This window comes from Anoplolepis gracilipes, chromosome 17 (genome assembly GCF_047496725.1).
Source record: "Anoplolepis gracilipes chromosome 17, ASM4749672v1, whole genome shotgun sequence".
Lineage (NCBI taxonomy): Eukaryota > Metazoa > Arthropoda > Insecta > Hymenoptera > Formicidae > Anoplolepis > Anoplolepis gracilipes.
Window position 1 is genome coordinate 2,597,739 of NC_132986.1, and position 22,106 is coordinate 2,619,844.

The 22,106-nt window shown below is 33.6% G+C and overlaps 4 protein-coding genes across 5 annotated transcripts in view; 3 read left to right on the top strand and 1 right to left on the bottom strand.

The window, feature by feature from the left end:
- The window catches only part of LOC140675195 (uncharacterized), a 120,676-nt gene extending 106,774 nt beyond the window's left edge, over nt 1–13,902 (bottom strand). Inside the window, exons 1-2 of the transcript XR_012048343.1 lie at nt 13,801–13,902; nt 13,612–13,690 (exon numbers count right to left, since the gene is read on the bottom strand). The gene's annotated coding sequence lies outside the window, so the exon portion shown is untranslated. The remainder of the gene's footprint in view (nt 1–13,611; nt 13,691–13,800) is intronic.
- A 147-nt stretch (nt 13,903–14,049) lies between these two features.
- LOC140675196 (reticulocalbin-2) lies at nt 14,050–17,519 on the top strand. 2 transcript variants are annotated; one of them, XM_072909390.1, is made up of 5 exons: nt 14,050–14,185; nt 15,017–15,246; nt 15,488–15,635; nt 15,705–16,160; nt 16,505–17,519. In XM_072909390.1, the coding sequence occupies exons 2-5, from the start codon at nt 15,039–15,041 to the stop codon at nt 16,674–16,676; spliced, it is 984 nt and encodes a 327-aa protein (XP_072765491.1). In that variant the 5' UTR covers nt 14,050–14,185; nt 15,017–15,038; the 3' UTR covers nt 16,677–17,519. The 2 variants fall into 2 exon arrangements, with proteins under 2 accessions (XP_072765491.1, XP_072765492.1); XM_072909391.1 differs by lacking the exon at nt 14,050–14,185 and adding an exon at nt 14,566–14,686.
- Nucleotides 17,520–17,800: 281 nt separating this feature from the next.
- Rpii33 (RNA polymerase III subunit RpII33) lies at nt 17,801–19,291 on the top strand. Its single transcript, XM_072909423.1, has 5 exons — nt 17,801–18,009; nt 18,083–18,227; nt 18,458–18,665; nt 18,741–18,947; nt 19,021–19,291. The coding sequence occupies exons 1-5, from the start codon at nt 17,924–17,926 to the stop codon at nt 19,203–19,205; spliced, it is 831 nt and encodes a 276-aa protein (XP_072765524.1). The 5' UTR covers nt 17,801–17,923; the 3' UTR covers nt 19,206–19,291.
- Nucleotides 19,292–19,590: 299 nt separating this feature from the next.
- Prel (preli-like) lies at nt 19,591–21,202 on the top strand. The gene is made up of 3 exons (XM_072909424.1): nt 19,591–19,947; nt 20,054–20,267; nt 20,588–21,202. Exons 1-3 carry the CDS (start codon nt 19,859–19,861, stop codon nt 21,011–21,013), a joined length of 729 nt encoding a protein of 242 aa, XP_072765525.1. The 5' UTR covers nt 19,591–19,858; the 3' UTR covers nt 21,014–21,202.
- Nucleotides 21,203–22,106: the final 904 nt, after the last annotated feature.

Consider the following 22,106-nt stretch of genomic DNA (forward strand, 5'->3'; position numbering starts at 1 on the left):
AATTATATCATATTGTTTAAGTGTCTATAAAACTCAAAAGTTGATAATACGTAACTTATCAATCTGAACATTTCTTCTAAATAATTTTCCTCTCAAGAAGGATTCTATCATAGAGCTTTACGCTAGTAGCGAATCAACCTGTATACTTGCTCGACTATCCGATTGTAGCCCGGTCGTATCAACGAATCGACAATAAGAGGGCGAGAAAAATGAAATTGAGAAGCCGGGCGAGCACGTTGGCCGGTAAAATGCTGTCGGGACGACACTCGGGTCTCTCGATGACGTAAAAAAGTGCCCTCGAGGGGTGGCGACAAGGGGGAAAGAGAACTGGCGCGGTATAAGACACGGCGACGTTTATTCGGTCGGACAGGAGCCGAGTGACCGAGTCAAGTAGAATGTACAGCTTGGTCACAGTCCGTTTGATCTAATAAAACGGAGCAGGACCCTGCTATCCTTTTCCAATTTTCCCGACACCATGCGTAAGCGATCTCGCCATCCGATTGCGTTAAAACTCGCGTTTATTTCGTACAATATCATAATGTTGATGAGCAATATATTTTTACCTTTTCTTGTTTTGGCTTTCCTTGTCCATATATGAATATAAAAAGCTAATCAAATATAGAAAAATAAAGTTATATACATATAATTAGTAAGTAAAAATAATTAAATCTCGAATTATAAAATTTTATTAAGTAAAAGTCTATATATTAAGGAGTCTATATCGTCGATATTAATTGAAAATATAATTTCGTTGCCAACTGGTGCATCTCTGAAGTATATAGTTCGCGAAAAGCTTCTTATTAAACCAACGTATTAAACTTTCAATTTTATAATATAACATTGTTAAAATTACTGTAGGTTAATTCTCTTAAATGAGGCTTTTAAAATATAAAGTTTTTGCCAATTTTGTATAACAATATTATAATAATTCATAATATTAAGATCGGCGCCAATTGATTTAAGACGCACATATAACAAATACATTAATTCTATGAAATAAATGCAATATGTTATACTTCATGTGCAATTGAAGCAGCACTTTGCAATACCGGAAACGTTCAACATGACGCACAAGATCGTCTCTTGTCGCGCTGCAACAATTTTTTTCCTCCTCGTCAGCGTGCTGTCCGATATAATCCGCGCTTGATCAGATTAAACGTTGCACGTTGCAAGAGGGGGTAAAAGAGAATGAGAGAGAGAGAGATGAAGGGAGACAGAGAGGTAGAGGCGGAGGCAGTCACGAGGGTGTGGCGGTTTGCTAGAAACCACCGCGCCACAACCATCGCCATCGCCACGACCACCGTGTCGCCGGATGAAAGAGGCTCAAACTCACCGCGCCGTAAAATAACATTGTCCCGCGATACGGAGCACGAGGTGGCGGGCAGGGGTGAGACGACGGCGATGACGAAAGGGATGGACCGGGCGAGAGAGCGCGGGCGAGCGAGTCGTTTCTTTATTTTCTCTCTCTTCACCGAACTCTCCTCCCCGGCGTACTTACGTTAAGTATCGCGGAAATCATCGCGATCCGCGTGCTTCTTCGGCAAACCGGCTGCGAAACGGTACGCACAATAGTATGGTGTTTTTGAAGAAAAAAAAAATAAAAATGATTGACTTGTGTAAATTTTGCATTTTTAACTCATTAACATTTTGGTCCAACTCTCGTTGAAACACTTATGTATTTACAAATTTTTACGTGATATTTTGACAGCATTATTATATAATTTTTGAATATTTAATATTCAAAATGTCAAAATGATTATAATTTTTAAAACAAAATCCAACTCTATTAAATTTATTTTGCTACCAACTTTTGTTTATAAAAGGCTAATGCGCGGTTCTATAATTGTGTTAAATTTCTCCACATCTGTGTACAGACGGAAAAAATGAATGCAAGCCTCTTCCACGGAGCTAAAAGGATTACCGGCAAAGGAAAAGTCCGACTACGCTACTGTTGGAGGTGGAGGGTGGAGGGCGGCAGAATGTAGTGGAGCGAAATGCGGAGGGGATGCGCAGGGTGTAACAGGGTGTCGGGGGTTGGAGATTACGGCGGGACAAGCAATATTAAGCGTCCAGGAACAAAAAGACGATCCACCACGCCGGATTACCCGCGATGCACCGCGTTGTCCCGTGAAATTGATACGCGAGATGCTTTTTAACGGGAATGTAACGGTGAATACCGTCGTCGTGAGGATCTCCGGCGGATCTCCGCCACGGAAATATTCCACGCGATTTAGATAACTCACCGGCGCGCACAAAAGAAACGATTTGTATCGACTACCGAAAGGGAAGAAGCAGCTAATGAGGAAAGTCTGAAAATAATTAGATCGTTCGTCACCGGCGTTGGAAGCGGACATTTTTTGCGCTTTTGTCTCACGATTGCGATCGTGAATTAGCACTGCGATTTCGATATATTTCGACTTTAGAATGATTAGAGACTCTTTTTGTTTTGCAAGGAACATTTATGCGTACTTATTTATTTTTATAACGTCGAAGTCGAAAATAATAATGATACTAGTTTATTCCAAAAAAAGTAGAAATATTATATCCAGCAATACTTTTAATTAGCATTTCTCATGATTATTAAAAAAAAATATCATATTTTTTTATTATAATAAAAAATATATATTTTATTAGGAATCATACTATTCATAAATAGATTACTTTGGAGAAATGCTAATTAAAAGTATTGCTGGAAAACGAATAAGTAATGAAAATGATATTTTTTACCATGCATTGTGCGTTATGTCCAGTCTTGCTCGACATTGGTCTCCCATGAGAGAATGGTTACTCTGAGATGAAGTTGGTCACCGGCCAATAGGAGGAGACCATGGATGGAGGCGGATAATATATAATGTTTTACAACATATCTTTTCTACCTGCTCTCTAGTCGGCACACGTAGCAAGGTTTATCTAAATATTGCCATAGGAAAAAAGTTGCGGCTGCGCCTGGGGAGTACGCCCTATCGGCCGCGTGGGAAACATTATTCTGTAGAAGCGAGCACGCACGAGAGGTGCGATCTCTAGCGTGCTGCAAACTACGGGCGATTTTTTTCGGAGGACTCGGGTAAAATTTTAATCTTTTAAAACGCGCCAAGATTTGCGCGTCCGCATTAGTGTGTTCCGCGTGATTCAATGGCTGCTAGACCGATTTACATTCCCAAGCTCTTGCATTAGAGTTACGACTCACGTGCTTTCCTTGCAATAGCAATCGTATTCAACAAGAAGTTATGAAAATTGTGACAGCGGCTGTGCAAAGAGAAAAATTAGTGTTTTCAGGAAGAAACGTATATAAAATTTCTATTATATTATATAAAATATACGTAAGAAGATTTTATTCTTTAATTAATTATTTATATAGTTATTTGTAAAAGTGTTTTGCAAAACTAAATATGTAGAATTTTTAAATACATTTTTTCAATACAATAGTCTTGTTTTTATTCTTTCAATTAACAGAATATTAAGCAATCACCTTTGCAATAATATAAAATATAATTTTTCTTTTTAATTTGATTCTATTATTTTATATATAGATACATACCTGTAGAGTATAATAAAATTACCATAATTTTTCTTTAAAAGAATATCCCACTAAATTTTAAGAAATTTCTATTTCTATATAAAAACATAAAAATTAAAAAATTAAAACCTTGATAAAAAAAAATTAATAAAAAATATAATATTTATACACACACAAAAGTGGGTGGTGTTACAAGCACAGGTGTGCTAAAAATGCGCGAGAGATCGATGCAAAAGTTCCTTTGTTCCGCGGCGCGAGAGGCGCGTATCTTATTTTGATCGGGAGACGCATATATTTTCGTATCCGAACGAACGGCACGGGAATATTGTAATTTGCATCGGAGACGGCGGAAAGAACTAAGTCGTGGACCGTATAGAAGAGTCGTGGAGAACGGGAGCCACACCGGCGAAATCGACGGAGTATGCAAATGCGAATTCACGGTGCGTTCCAAATCTTTAGATCTGGACGAATAAGTCGGAAGTGCCGAACGAACCCTCTTCACTTCCCCATATCGTTGCTAAAAACACGCGGAAGATCCGGTCCAAGAAATTTCGATATTCCGATATATAACATGCCTTATCACAAATATACTAATAAAATTCTATATCTATATAATTCCTATATAATCGTACATTTATATATAATTTGAAATATTCATCAATTCACAAATTATTTTGCAATATTCAAAACCACATTAATCTTAATTTACAGTTGACATTAAATCTTTATTTCATACGATATGTTCTGAATTGTAATTACTTCATTATAATCAATATAATCTTATGATAAAAATTATCACCGATAGTTTTGTGAAAAGTTTCGCACATTAACTTTACCACGTCAATCCAATAGAAAAAGTATAGAAGCACTATAAGTACCATAAGAAACGTCAGGTGACGGATGCAGAAAGCATTTCTCCAAACCGAGTGCGACTGTCGAGACATATCAGCCGTGGCACGAGTCTGAAAACCATTATCGGTCTCCTTCCGCCTCTTGCGCATCGCCATGGAAAGGGTCGCAAAGGATTTATGCCTCCGCGCGTTTTGTAACGATCGACCATGTCGCTACATTGTTGCAAATTCGCGGTCGTTGCCGAGAGGCGTCACGGTGCATCACGCGCGCATCGCGACTCGCGGAAGAAAAATCGCTAAATTCAATAAAGGGTGAATAATGTCGAGCGTTACCGAAGTGCGAATCCGTAGGTTCGTCGGATGGTGCTCGAGCGGGGGTGGCCGATCGTGTATTATCAAAATGAGAGAAGAAGAACGCAGATGAGAGGATAGAACGTGTGTTTGTGAGAGAGAAAGAGAGAGAACGACATAAACGAGAGGTGAAAAGGAAAAGAGAGAGAAAGAGAGAGAGAGAGACAGAGAAGATCAATGGCGGATTATCTATTAAACGTAATAGATAAATGTTTAGAATATATCACACATGTATAAAGAGACTTTAAAGATGAATTATATAATTATATATAAGAACTAAATATTACTATATATTTAATCTTAATATAAATGGTACTTATTAATATACTATTATACTATTTCTTATAAAATAATGTTAAATAATGTTATAATATAAACAATAATGTATTAAATTATTTATCCTTAAACAATTACGATTATTTTATTTTTTAAATAACCATTCTTTAAAGATATGTAATTTTTTATATATTTACTTTATTATATGTGTACCAAAATTTCAAATTATATAAAATGTTTTCTCTCGATTATACATAAGATAATATAAAGATATCAAAATTTATAATTTTAAAATAATATTCTTTCGTTGTTCAGAAATACCAGACGTAAATACAGATTATATTAGGGTCTGAAAATATTTGGATGCGCCACTGAAGAGAAGAGAATGCAGATGATGGACCGCCTCTCTCCGTGAAAGCAGGAGAGAGGAGAGAGAGAGAGAAAACGTGAAATTTGTAATAGAGAGAAACACGGTCGCAATGGATATATGTGGGGGTCGTCTTCCGTAACGTCGACGGGTTTTACTAATAACCGATATACCCCCCAAGCTAACCGTGGAATATTATAATTGATTTATCGCGCTAACGATACACACGTCGGATTTATCAGCCCGTGCTCCCGCGCCGTTCCGCGACGCACCGCGGAACCGATCGAACGGAACGGCGATCGACGATAGACCGCATCCGGTCGACTCGCCGCTGCCCGCGGGTGCATTCATTTGACACGGTTCGTTCGCGGATATGCAACGTGCTCGGCGACCGCGTTAAGTGTCGTTTCATTTAGCGTGTTCATTTAGCCGTCGTATGCGTGTCCGGAATAGAGGTGCATCAGGATAAATGATCGATTAATTTTACGACATACACGAAATTTCAAAAAAAAAAAAAAAAAAAATATTATCTCTGACAGTTTGTACGTACCAATAAAAATTTCCTCCAGGAAACATATTTTCACTTTGAAAACTTTTTGTCTTTTCAAAGTTTTTTTACTGTTTTTTTTTTTAATCGCTATTTGAAATGCAGCTAAAAGAAAGTTAAAGTTCTGTCCTGTTCCACATAGATTATGTGAATTTTACATAAAGTATTTATTATATTAAATGTATAATAAACAAAAACATAAAATAGATTTGTTTTAAAAAAGAAAATATAAAGATTGAATGAAAAAAAAAATTGTGTATAAAACTGTATACACGCGAGATTAAAGACTGCCATAAACATAATTGATTTTGCTATGAAAAACTTGGCGAAGTCGATTAAAGACGTCCGCTTCCATCTCGATGAGAAAATGATGATCTCGGCATTTAGAAGCTTGAGCTCTCGGAACTGCCCGACGGAGCAGGCGGCCGATTGGCAGCGAAGGGAAATTATTCTTTCGTCCGTACGATCGCCATCCGCCGGCGCGCGGCGCTTCGTCGGGCAAGGGTTGATAATAAATTCAAATTTAGGGGTGCGCGCAATCTGTGATTCAGCGCCATTAAGCACAGGATCTCTCTAAAGGACGCCACCCCGTGCTTCCTCCTAACTTGGCACATCCGTGAGAGTGCCCCGGCTCTTTAAACCCACTAAGAGGTAAGGTCACTTGGCAATATCGAAGGACCGCATCATGTCGATTTTAAAGTTCGTGATAATTCAGAGATCAAATATTTTAAAACATTGTAAATTTCAGTAGCTAAAATTTACGATTAAGTGTTGTGTACAAAATAAACAACAATCACGTTAATATAATATTTTAAATATAAATTTTTTCTAACAAATAAATGATTTGTACATGTGATATAGGCTTTTTGGAATTTTTGTCTTTGTGACGTTTGAAAATTGTCGCATTTTGAAGCAAGTGGAGAGATGATGAGATGTACGGTGATCGTAAAGCAGGCGAAATAAAATCTACCTAAGTACCCTGGAAACAGAATGCCGAACGAGGACGCTTTATGGGTAATCGAAGCAAGTTTTTAACTGTTTAGATGTTCCTCCTATTCGGGACATAAAATTTCTGTGGATATTCAAGTATCGATTGCCTCTGAGAACGGAAACTGAGCGCGAGAGCCACATTGATGGTCGACGATTAACGTGCTCGTCTATTGCGGTCGGTGATGCGTTTCGCGATCGCAAAATCACCAGCAACAAACATTAAAAGTCGTTCTTTCGATTGCCTGAGAAATGAAGAATTTCGAATGAGATTCATACGAGACAAGCCGCGACGGTTATCGATCACTGCCGCCGATAACGAATGTGGAATAGGGACGAGAAAAAGAAGGTTTCTAGGAGGCCTTGATTTATATCGCGTCGATATTTTCCGCAGGTCTCAGTGTTTCTTAATTCGAGGTTTCTCCGCGTGCTCGCCGCGGGGATAATTCGATTTCCTGGCGAATCGGTTGGAAGTAAATCAGAGTACAGTCGCCGGCAAAATTCGCTGCAGAGATGATGTCATAATTTTTGCGAGATGCATAACGCCAGTTGTTTCGCAATATTATAATAATAATATTTCTTAAATCGCTTTAAATATATTCTTATTCTACAATGCTATTATGTATTTTTAAATATATGAATATCATGTACAAATAATTTCCCATATAATTATATATTTTATAATGCTATAATGCTAAATAAAAAATATAATATATAAACATATACAATAGTATGTGAATCAAAATAAATACGTAAAGGAAACAAAAATTTCAAGAACTTTATCAATAAAAAACCTCTAATTTATGCTTTTGTATGCATAAATTTTTCAATATGATAACCATATATTCCGCTTAAAGAACAATAAATAATACCATATAAATTACCTTTTGTAAATATGTCGAACAATGTGTGCGAAGAGAAACCGTAATTGGGTCGATCATAAATTATCATGGATCCTGTTGGCGATTATTTCTACTTGGCCGAACATACGCGGGTTTTTCCACTGCGTCGCGCAATGAGTCCAAATTATTGATAACGCAATTTTTAATTCTATCTAAAATTAGTATGACTAACGAATTCTCATACAATAAATCTCCTTTTTTTTCAAATTGCTTTGTCTCTTATATCCCTACATGAAGATTTCGTCTTGGATCTTTTTTAATAAAAATCTATTTTGTATTTTCACTTATTATACGTGTAATACAATCACATATTTTATATCAGATTCATATAATCTATGTAGAATAAGATAGGATTTTATTTTACTTGTAACTATTAGCCGCATTTCAAATAGCGATTAGAAAAAGGTTTTCAAAGTAAAAATTTGACGCGTTTAGAATTTTTTTATCAATATGTACATATATTATACATGCATGGCGGTTTGATAATAGTCGCATTTGGCTTATTATTCAATTAATCTATTTATTATTAAACACTCTACATATTTTTTATTAGCTTATGCATTCCTATATTTTTTTAGATAAAAAAAAAATTTTTTACGCCACGCTGTAACAGAGTAATGGAAAAGACCCGTTCTATTCCTTTTCCGTTAGTCTTCCGGCGTTAGAGACGATCGTCGGGAAACGATTTGAGCAACTTTAACGTCGCTTACTCCGCAACCCGCATCCACATACAAACACTCTTGCTCAGTTATCCGGGAACTAAGGTGTTCCTTCGCAAATCCGTCTGGCCGTCCAGCGAGCAACGGACTGAATACCAATTTCCAATTTGTCCGGGCATATCGGCCGGGCGCTCAAGAGCGTGACACAAATGCCAGATGCAATCAACGGATTGCGAAGGAAGGCGCACTTCAGCGCAATCCCCGTGTTAATCCACGATCATCGAGTGCGGTTACCCTGCCCCTTGAGAGGTTAATTCTCCTCCTTTTCAATCGACGAGAAGGATGTTTACCCAGTTTATAATATCATTTCTATATACGTACGAGATTTTGTAAAAAGAGATTTTATATTAAAAAATTACTCTTAATTTCTACTTTTTATAATATTTATTATGTTTTTTTTTTCAATTTTATCATTATAAATAAGCTGTAATTAAAAAGTTATCTGATTTGTGGTTTGCAACGCTATCTCTCCTATTATATAAAAGTGATAGGAAAATAAGGTATAAAATCGAATAGAAAAGATATCGAGAAAGGACGTCGACCCGACCATTGCAACGAACGCGAAGCAGGATTTGCTAGGTTTTCTTTGGAACGCTCTCGTCGCCTCAATATTGTCGCTATCTCTTGTATACAGTTGCCGCCATATTCCGCGAGAAGACGCCATATCACCGGAAGCTTCCACCCCCTTTTATACTGGCTTGTCGCGGACCGTCTCCGCGAAAACTACCCCCATAAAAGTTGACGACTTAAATCGCGGGGCGTATGCCTCGTCAGGGAGAAGGAAGAATTCTTAAACATTACCGCGCAAATACTTGCAATATTTTTCGATGTATTCTGAGATATGTTGCTTCTCATTAAAAAAAAAAAAAAAAAAAAAAAAAGATTAACAAAACATTTAATTAACGAATTAATAAAAAATAATGTAAAAATTTCGAAGACAATATACATGTCTCCAAAATCACGGCTTATAAATATAAATGATATTATGTAAATATATTCCAACCATTCTCTATTTCTCTCTCTGTAAATTACTATATATTAAGATATCATTTTTTAAATATTTTATTATCATCTTCTATCAATAGACTAATTATTTACATAAAACTTATTTTGTGTATTTTGTCAATTTCTGTAATTTTTCCGAAATTTAGAATTGGTACTATTTTCCTTCGAGATTCTTAACATTTAATTGAAATACACTTGTAGTAATTATGAATTAATAGCATTTCATTATTAATGTAATTAAATAAATACCATTTAACATTATATATATATAGATATATATATATATAGATTTAAAATTACTATTAAAAATTAATTACGTGCAATACAGAAATTTTTAAATGACAAATCGAAATCCTTAACGGTGGAATTAAAAAAATACAATTTCACAAATTTCTTTCTGTTAAAGAACGCAATCCAACGAGAAGAGGAATTTACAGTCGTCGTCGCATCGAGGACTTTTCTAACGGAATCATCGTGAAAGACATTCGATTACGATTCCGCGGGACTTTATCATCGCTGTCCATAAATTCTGGGCTCGCGCAAAAGCAATCTGCGCCGGCGGTGATCCTAATAACTGTGCGGCCATTCGTTCGCCGCAGGAGAGTGAGTCGTAATCCTAACCGAAAGACACTCGCGGCGGAAAAGAAGACGGAAAAAGGAGCGCCCGAAGTGGCCGTAATGAAGTAGATCGAGATAAATATGGAAAGGGGACTTAAAGTAAATGGCGATCTCGAAGTAAATCGCGGATCCCGCTTCAATATGCTTGAAAGTGTGTCTCGCTGACGTGGCGTTTCAGAAATGAGCGTCCGATTGATTAATCCAACGCGGACGTCTGTAGGTATCTATTAATGAAAATATATAGTCTTGGTATTATTTCCGAAAATCGCGGTGAAAATTGTTTGATTGCATTAAGACAATTAGGTAGTCTTGTAGCAATAAAATATAAGAAATTTCAAATAAAATAGAATTAAAAAATGTATAAGTTTCTCACTTTGATTATAAATTTGTTCGGCAGTCCGAATTTCAAGTTCTAAACAAACGTTTTTAAATAAACATCAGCATTTCGTTTCTCAATGTTGGAGCGTTTGGGCTTTTGCGGCTAATATGACCGATGTATGTATGAGGTCTCAATATATAAGGGACAAGGGTGCATAAATATGTGCGTATGCGTCACCGCGCGCATAAGTGCCGATGAGGGGATTTGTAAATGATCTTAACGTTTCGCGTCAATCACTTACGTCGTTCCGACACGCACGAGCACGTAGCCGCATACAGAAAATTGGAAGGTTTCGACTTTCAAAAGGGTTTTGTTAATCAATCAGATACATAACTCAATTTTCCTACTTATTCCATCAAAATATTCACAGAATAGGAAAAATGAAGAGTAAACTTTTGTAAATATTATATTATTTTTAAATTGCAGGAGAATTTTTCTATATTTTATTATTTTTTACTGTAAACTTTTTCGAAGAGCGACAAAAAAAAACACACATTTCGACTTAATAAAATTATTGTAATTTCTGTTTTTAATTCTCATGGTAAAAGATTGTTTTCAAAATCCAAGTTTTTCGATTTACATTGTTGTCGTAAAGTAGTATTTTTTACAGAAACATCCCGCATTTTGTCAACAAAATATTTTGATCAAGAGAAAAAAGGATCGCGCGACGCAACGCAAAAGATCTACGCGAGGATCTACGAGGAGAAGTATATCGCTTCGATGATATATGTATACCGGGGATACGTTGTACGGTATAAGGTAAAGTTCTCTCAAGACGCCGGAAAGCGCGCGCAAAAAGAATCTTTCGGAAGACGTTGCGGCGGCGGCGAGAAGGGACGAAATTACGTCAAAAGTCTCGAGAATTTATCGGAGCACTTTTTAAACTCCGCCTTCGCGCGATTAGCATATTATTTCTATGGAAGCCGAGTGCGCGAACAGACGAAGAGAGAGAGAGAGAGAGAAAGAGAGAGAGCGCGCTCTCGCGATACGGTTCTCCTCTACATCGGGCTAGAAAGCGAGATGGGTGTGAGGAGCATATCAAATATGTTGATAAATGATCCCTTTGAGCGATGAATAGGCGGCGTCGGGTTCGTACGTATCCTTTTTCGTCGACGGCGACGGCCAACATTTGAATGTCAGAAGGAAACGCCGCAACGCGCCCGTTTCTCCCGATCTTTTGCACCCCGTCGAAGTATCAAAATCATACACGAACACGTCGTGAATCGTCGCGAACACTCGGGCGGAACGAAACGCGAAGAATTACGCAAATATATATTCGCGATGCAAAACTCGCCACATTTTATATAGAACAAAATCGCTCTTGTCGATTATTTTCGTTATTTACATAATACTATTGTCGCGACAATTAATCATAAGCGCATCTTATATAATCTATATATAACGATAATAAATCAAATTATTACTGCGTGATGTAAATATTAAAAAAAATCAAAGTAAAAAATATATAAGTAAATATATAATTATTTGAAAATCTTCATCGCCATGTTTGAAAATATATCTTATTATAAATTGATATTTTTTCTAAACGATAATTAAATAAGAAATATGTGTGACGTAGTAAATATGAAATATAATCCATTGTTTTTACAGTTATAAAAAATTATCAGATATTTTTTGCAATAAGAAAAACAACACTAAGTTCTTTTGATCTAAAAATTCTCGCAAAACCCTAGAAAGAACCGGAAGTCAGTTCACGTAAGGTAGTGATGCAAAACAGCCGTATTTCCGTTTCGCCAATCAGTTCTGACCATTCTCGCCCTTTGGTAATTTACATACAATTGGTCGATGAGCACAAAAGATAGTGACAATTTGGAATTTTTGCTACAAAATATATATTACAATGTAAAATGCATTGATGTGCATTACACCCTGCGAATTAAGCGCATATTTTAATAATTATAACCGTTAACAGATTTTACGCGATACTCGCTTTCCCGGGCGTCAGAAACGTAAATGCGCGAGAGATTAATATCCAGAATTTAATTAACATAATAAAAGGAATATTGCGGAAATTCGATGAAAATAATATAAATGCGCGCGAGCGAACCTCTGTGAGATTCGACGCCAAACTAATTCATATTGTAAAAAAATATGTATACGCATGTAATTTTGTTGATATTAATTTCCTATCAACTTGTTATATATCATATAATACAATATATGAGAATACATATATATAATTATATATCAAATATAAAATAAATGTAGAACATTTACTCGTGCAGCATTATATTTTAAATAGCAAACGTTTTAATCAATCTAAAATTACTTTTTTTAGAGAAGTTATCGTAAAAATATCAATGTATCATAAAATATATCAACTCTCTTTGTGCTAATTTATTATATTATAAATCAGAGTCTGTTATAGTATTATATTATTATGTATCAAAGTCTCTATCTAAATCTCTCAAAAAAATTAAATAGTAATTTTTGTCAATAAAAATTTAGAGTCTCTTACTTTAAATTGACTTAAAAAAATCTATCATTAAAATATAAGTAATGTGTGAGATGAAATATATATTTGTTACATATATGTATATGTATATACAATTTTATTTTTTTCTTTGCGCCATATTTTACTGTGGTTAAAAAATCTTTCTACATACATATATGTATTGTCTTTTACCAAATATTTGTAAGAACAGGTAATTTCATTAAATATATATATATATATATTAATAATCTCATAGAAATAAAATCAAACAATATAGAAATATATATACCAATATATATAATATCACATAAATATGAAAAAAAATATCGAAATATATGACATAAATAATCCTTTTGCCAATGAATAATAAATTATTAGTTATTCATATATGATTAAAGTAATATTTTCCGACATAGTATAAGTACTATGTTAAATTGATCAAATATTTTCTATAACTTTTATCATAAAAATGTAAGTATATATATATGTGTATATAAGAACTATATTTGTAAATGTAAATTATCTGTATTCAAAGTGAACGTTATTATCGACAATTAATCAAAAAGTTTATTTACAAAAAATATATCAAATGTAGGTAAGTTATCTGCACTTCATAACATTTATCGACAGTACTTACTGGTTCCCGCCAATTTGGTTCCCGCCAAATCCTCGCAACCGCCATATTTCAACCGAGAAATTTTACACTTGCAAGTCAGCTAAAAAAGACAAAATATTTACATTAACACACACATTATTTTAAATAATTATAATGTCGCGAATGTTATATTTAATATACACAAAGAACACAAGGTCGAGAAATACTCACCAATTATAGATTCTCATAATAAAAATAATGCCAGTACGAGTGTCGGCCCACGATGAAATCTTAGACGTTTCGCACGACGCGATTCTGCTCCCATTGTCGACGCTTTAAATAAAGAAATTTTCGACTCATTACCTACGCTCGAAAGAATCGGCCGACACATGCGTGCGGTTGAAAATAGACGCGACGATACGTCAGCGACGATAACCGCTGACTATTTTCGAACAACGACCTCTCGGCACTCCCGGACGACGGAATCGTGACTTCGCACACGCATCGCGACTAAAGAAGCGAGCATCCGGCGCTCAGGTTGCTCCCTTTCGTTGCCGAAACGCTACAGAAGACGACGCCAATTTAAGGGTGACTTCGTCCAAAGATTGCCACTTACGTATGTAGAGAAATAGCGAAACGATATATGTATATTCACACCACACGATCGACGATAACGAAAACACCTGACGCGAAGAGGAATCGGCACACACTCTCGCGACTCGCGGCGAATATACGAGATTATTAACGTAAAAGTTTCACTCGGACTTGACGTGCGCGACACGAAGACGTTCTCGGTGCAACTGTAACGACGCGTATAATTTGAACGGCTATATAATTTACGTGAATAATGTTAAGTTGATAACATCAGACTATTGCCAATTCGCGCGAAAAGGAGTATATTCAAGAGGATCGATTGCGCAGGCGCGGCGTCGCGTTTGAAGCGACAGACATGACGAATCTACTTATATCGTTTATTATTTCTTTTTCTTTTTATTATTGTCAATTTTAGGGATTTTATATTTACATTTTATTTATTTAGTAGAAATTAACAGAACATCCTAGATAAAAATAAAGCATTTTATAATGAGAATTATAAGTTCTTGAGCATATATTAAGTGTGTGTGTAATTATAAATTAAAATAATTAAAACTATAAAATATATATATATATATATATATATATATATATCTTTTAGAGATAATAGCCTTCGACATAAATAACATTTTACAATTTCTACGTCGTTTTTAAAACAGTTATAAAAATATTTTCCATGTGTGTTGCCTATATATGGAAAATAATCGATAATATCCGCCGTGATACGTGATATTCCACGAAACGTCAGTCGGACGGACGACGGAGCGCCGCGTGTCGTCTGTCAAAATTTCGTTTCGAGTCAGCAAAGTGAGGTTATGCATTGTCGCTACTAATAAACGTGCTATATTTTCAGTCGCTCTTTCGAGAAACGCGCGATGATCGCTCGGGCGCTCGTTGCTCTGTTCCTCGTCGCCGCATCCCTGTCGGCCCTCGGTGACACCGCCTCCGCGCACATCCACACGCGTCAGCACAACAAAATCGACAACAATGAGAGGATGGAGGACGGGGCCTACAGCCCTCGTGATGCCGACCACTATACGGAGGACGAGCATCATCAGGAGTTTGATCACGAAGCTATCCTAGGCATGGAGCGATTACATTTTTTCATGTCTATTTTTTTGCTCATTTACTTTAAATTTTCTCGTCAAAACTTCAAAGCCTCAAATAGTATCTATACTAATGCGATATCATTATTACATCATTAAGTTGATTTATTTAAAAAGCTAAAAGAAAGTAATTATGTTTGTGATATGCATAGAATTATATTTATCGTTTAAATTTACTTGTTATATCTCACTCTGAATATCTTATTTTCTGTTTAAAGGAAGTGTAAAAGAAGCAGAAGAATTTGATAAACTTCCAATAGAAGAATCCAAGAGGAGATTAGGAATTTTACTGACTAAGATGGATTTGAATAATGACAATTATATAGAGAGGAATGAGCTAAAAGCCTGGATCTTACGTTCATTTGGGTAGTATTACTTATGTCAGTAATCTTATCAAATTATCGAGAGATATAAATTAATAAATTTGGCAAACAGCATGCTGTCTGCAGAAGAATCTCAAGATCGCTTGGACGAGGCTGATACAGATGAAGATGGCAAAGTGAGCTGGGATGAAATTCTCCAGGATACTTATGGCAGTGATCCTGAAGATTTGGCTTTTGATGATAAGTTGATTCAAGATGATAAAGAGACATTTGAAGCTGCGGATTTAAACAAAGATAATTATTTGGATTCAGAGGAATTCAAAGCTTACACACATCCTGAAGAGACACCTAGAATGTTTCCATTGTTGTTGAAGCAAGCTTTGGAAGACAAAGATACAGATAAAGATGGATACATTAATTTTCAGGAATATATCGGTGATAGAGGCAAGTCTAAAGATAAAGAATGGTTAATATCAGAAAAGGACAAATTTGATATTGAACACGATAAAAATAAAGATGGTAGACTCGATTCGGATGAAATTCTTTCTTGGCTTGTTCCAAGTAATGAGTGAGTATATTGTAATAATATACATATTTTAAAAAACCCTATTACAATTGCAAATTCTTAAATTAAATTTATTAATTTACTTTATAATTTCAAATAATCTCAAAAGTTGTAGTAAATATGAAGTAAATTTCTATTTGTATTTATATTGATATTATAATAATTTATATTTTAATATTTAATATGAGAATTTCATTATTTTCATATATATCAAAGATCATGATATAAAATTGCATGAGAATAAGTTTTTTATGTCAAAAGTTTAAAAATAAATTTGAAACTTTATTTTATATATTCGTGATAACGAGATATTGCTGTCTTTTATATCTTATTGATATTTATTGCAGAGAAATAGCAAGCGACGAAGTGGATCATTTATTCGCAGGTTCTGACGATGATCACGATAATAGATTATCGTTTGAAGAGATATTGGACCATCATGATGCGTTTGTAGGTAGCGAAGCGACAGATTATGGTGACCATTTACAGGATATTGAACGTTTCACTGACGAACTTTGAAAGCCACTGATTTGTCGAACTGATAATGCGCGTATTATCTTTTATAATACTCAGAGATATTTATTTCAAACTGAAAATATTTTTAATATACTGCTCAAAATAAAATTATGTCTCTGAAAGAATCCTGTAAGCAAAATCTTTAAATTTTAAACTAGCACTTTCAAAAAATAATTGTGTATAAATTGTTGTATTTAAACAAGAGTACATTTACCACAAGACATATGTATATCAAGTTGTACATTAAAAGAACCATTCAGAATCTAAAATCTAGATTTTATACACAATTATTAAATAATATTCTATTAAAGTTTTGAGCAGTATATTTCTTAATGCATCTCCTTTTATCCTATATTTTATCTATTATGTAGTCATTAGAAATTTATATCAATGACAAACACACAAGATTAAACTTGTTCATCGTATACGTTTACGATGATTCACAGGTAGTATAGCATTACACGAACCATCGTCTTCCAATTTCTACCAAACATGAGTGCCATACTAGAGAACACAGAGAGGGAAAATAGATTAGAGCAACAAAAAATTGTATTTCTCATTACAAATACATAGAATTAAGTTAAAATCTCTCATCAATGTTATTACGCTGTATATATTACTACATATATATATATATATATATATATATATATATATATATATACACATATATGTCTATTGCCTAAGGCATAATTTTATCTGAATTTGCAAAAAATTAATGTAACTTTCATAGTTGATATTAAACAAGTTTTACTTCTTGGCACTTTTTTGGATGTGTGCATTATCTACAAAATATAAATCTGACGAGTGATATGTGTCGATTTTTAATAAAATATTTTAAAAACATGACTTTGAAAATATTTTAACTTTAAAAAATTCCACGTTTGTTTTTATTAATTATAATTCCTAAAGAATATATATTTTTTTCTCTTTGCTATATATTATTGTAAACATATATGCGTATATGAGTATGCATATATATATGTAACTTTGATCGATTCCTTTAAGGTCATTTTACATTAGTTGCATCGCAAGTCATGTGATCCAATCAACGTCAAGTTAGCTTGATGCTGATTGGATAGCTCGGCGCTTATGACGTTTGCGGCACTGCGATGCGACTAATGTAGAATGACCTTTATGTATGCGTATATTTTGACCGCGTAGTATTTGGTTTCATACTTGCACGCTCTGAAAAAGATAGAGAAAAATTAATATTATTACCGTAAATAAAAAATCATTTTAATTACAAAATGCCATACGCTAATCAACCGTCGGTTCATATCTCGGATTTAACTGAAGAAAATGTTAAATTTCAAGTAGAAGATACGGAATTGAGGTTAGATAAACGTTGTATAAGGAAAGAAATATCTACAATTATATATAGTTCGTAATTTACGTTTCTATTTCAGCGTTGCAAATAGCATGAGACGTGTCTTTATCGCCGAGACTCCGACTATGGCCATCGATTGGATACAATTAGAAGCCAATTCTACTGTTCTCAGCGATGAATTCTTGGCACATCGAATTGGAATGATTCCATTAATCAGTGACGATGTATGTAGATACATTTGACATATATATTAATGGTCTTCTTTGTTAAAAACTAAAAAGATTTTTAAGCATAATTAAAAAAGGCAAAAATGAAGTACTTTAGTTATGTATTTGCAATGCAAATAAGTAAAGTAAAACTTTATTTCTTAACTGTCACAATAATAAGATGCATTGCTAAGTAACTTAATTATTCTCCATTAATTTAATTAATAGAGAAAAATTTCCTTGTTTAGGTAGTTGATAGGATACAATTCACAAGAGATTGTCAGTGCATGGATTTCTGTCCAGAATGCAGTGTTGAATTTACATTGGATGTTAAATGCACTGAAGATCAAACTAGACACGTAACTACTGCAGATTTTAAATCCAGTGATCCTAGAGTATTACCTGTCACATCCAGACACAGAGAAGACGATGCAAGCGAGTATGGAGAGACTGATGGTTTGTATTTTTCATATGCTAACAATTATTTTAGTAAAAAATGAAAATATAACTATGATATATGAAATTTTTCAGAAATATTGATAGTGAAGCTAAGAAAAGGACAAGAATTGAAACTTAGAGCATATGCAAAGAAAGGTTTTGGAAAGGAACATGCCAAATGGAATCCAACTGCTGGTGTAAGTTTTGAGTATGATCCGGACAATGCTATGAGGCACACTTTATATCCTAAACCAGACGAATGGCCCAAGTCAGAATACAGTGAATTAGAAGAGGACCAATGTGAGTATAAAACATTTGTAATCTTGTAAAGTTTTGCTACAGCCAATTATATATATCACAATGTACATTTTAGATGAAGCACCATTCAATTGGGAAGCCAAACCAAACAAATATTACTTCAATGTAGAAAGTAGTGGTGCGTTAAAACCTGAAAATATTGTTATGATGGGGATTGCAGCGTTAAAAAACAAATTGTCAAATTTGCAAACACAATTGAGCCATGAAGTGCAAAGCGATGCATTGAGTATTCATCATTAAATTTTAATATAAAAATTAGATATGTAAAACTAAATATCTCATTTTATAAATTATTTTGCAAAATAAAATGAAGAAACTGCAATGTATTTTCTTTACATGGTTTCAATGTATAATAATTTTGTCAAAATTATGTAAGCAATGTAACTTTTTTTACATTTTATTCGCTATAGAAATTTATTGGACTACTGATTGACTATATTTAGAATAAAGAATTTCGATAACAGCCAATCAATATGCTACATCATGTTATCTCGAATACAATGTTAATATATTTTGACCAATAAGATTGCTCATTGATGGTGTCAACAATATGGCGTACTCTAGAATTGTTCACACAATGATCAAACTATCTCGAGTGATTTTTATTCAATGCCTTAAGCCTATATCCGATTATATGTAACCATTGCGAGTATATGTATACGAATCTTTACATATTTTAAAACATTCTAGCCATTCCCGGCGCCGAGTGTATGTGCGTTTTCGCAATCTACACCATGTTTAACATGTAGCGATTTTACTACGGACTCTGATCCGAATATTCCACGTTATCTCCTTTATCGATCTCATTGATAATTCGGCGAAAGTTTTTACTATTTTTTTCCTCGCCCTTTTCTTCATAGATTTACAAAACTTACAAGGTAAAAAGCAATACAATGAAATATTACGAAAATATCACGATCTTTCATTTCGATTGGACTCAAGTCGTTCGAGGATTCTTTCAAAGGTACCCTAATCCGCACAGGTACGTAAACATGCCATATTATGTCATATATTATTCTTTCAAATCTTGATCTTACATAACACTAAGTATATGTCAGTGTATAAAGAATTTTTTATATTATTTGTAGTACACATGTTCTTACCGAGGATACAGTCTCTAGAGAAATTAGAGATGGAAAACTTTACTCCAAACGATTATTGACTAAAACCAACAGGGTACCCAAATGGGGAGAAAGATTTATCAGCAAAAATATTGTCAAAATTATAGAGGAAAGCATTGTTGATCCAGAAACAAAAACTTTAACTACTTATACAAGAAATTTAGGTTACACTAAAGTTATGGTAAGCTAATATCGTACAAATTAATAACAGAAAAAAAGATAACGATCAAGTGTTTTTCTTCCCCAGAAAAATCCTATTTTTAAATAGATTTGTATATATTTATATTTAATTTAATAAATTTAAAATAATTTTTTAAATTAAATTTATAAATTAAAAATTTAAATTAATTTAATAAATTAAATTAATCAATTTTTTTAAAAGTACAAGTTTTACTTTGATTTAAATTATTGTAAATTATATTGTTGAAACAGAAACTAAAATATTTAGGATTAAAAAGGAAACACTATATATGTTTCTAACAATATTGTATTTTCTTCTAGAGCATTGTCGAAAAAGTAGTTTATCAGACCTCTGATGAAAATCCAGAATGGACAGTTGCAAGGAGATCAGCATGGATCGACAGTCAAGTCTTTGGTTTCAGCAGAGCCATTCAAGCATTTGGATTAGATCGATTTAAGAAAAACTGTGTCAAGATGTCGGAAGGCTTTAATTATGTTCTTACAAATATGTTTCCTCGTACAGCACAATTTATAAATCCGAAACTTTCTCAAGTGAGTTTTTCTGTACAAGCTGGCCATAGCACCATGGATGATAGTGTTACGACAAAGCCGAGTCTCGCTGAAGATTTGCAGCATTCTCTACAGGGTAAAGCAGAGAAGGTGAAAGATGCTGCTAAGAAAGCCACAGATTTGGCAAAACAAAAGGCACGACCAATATATGCAGCTTGTCAACCAAACCAATCCTAAATCTTCGTCTATTTTGCGAAATGCAATCGTGTCGGTGAATGTAAATAATATCGCTTAGCGATAAAAATGTTTACCAATAATATAATATTATTGTGATGTATCTTAGAAGAAACGATGATAAACTTTAAAGATTAGCCTGAGTAATATACAATAATTGTATATTACACAAACAATATAATTCGATAACAATTAAGGTAAAAAATTAGAAAATTCATATTGAACAACAAAAGTTAAAGTTTACAGTTTATATTATTTGTTGAATTAGAGATAGACAAGATTTCAGAATCATAGCTGTTACATGTGTAAAATTTATAGATTTAAAAATTTTCAAATTTCTTTACATCTTATCATTCCTTTTAACTGCCAAATTGTTAATAGTGAGCTATCACAGATATAATATATATGTATATTTGAATGTGCATTCAATTACATAATCCTTTTTTTACACACAAAAGGATATTTTCTGATTCGTTAATAATTTGCGAATAATATATTTCTTTGTGTGAAATATTAAGTAGTAAAAAAGCATTTTAAGATGTTCAATTAATGTGTATATATATATATGTATATATATATATATATATATATATATGTATGTACATATATATGTATATGTACATATATGTACATATATATATGTATGTATATATGTATGTATATATGTGTATGTATGTTATGTACGTAGCGTTTATTAGCACGTGTATGCAGCCCATAAATATCTGTACAAATTTACAATTGATAATTATATAGGAGCATTTTGTATTAATAGTAATTATTAGTATATTATATCATGGAAGCAATTACATTATAAACACATTCAATGGAATAGTTTTATATACTTATTTCTTTTATTTAATGTAATAAATGTTTTTAAAATTTTTTGTGTGTATGGATATGTCTGCATTAATGTGTTACAGTGTATTGACCAAATAACGCTAAAAGACTTATGATTCCACTTATGAGTAAACCTTTTTTAGACATACTCCATTTTCCGCAAAAGTAAAACTTGCGATTTATCAAAGAAAATTGATAAGCTCAAAATCAATAAGCTTTGACAAAAATTAATACTATAAAATATTTTGTATATTTAATA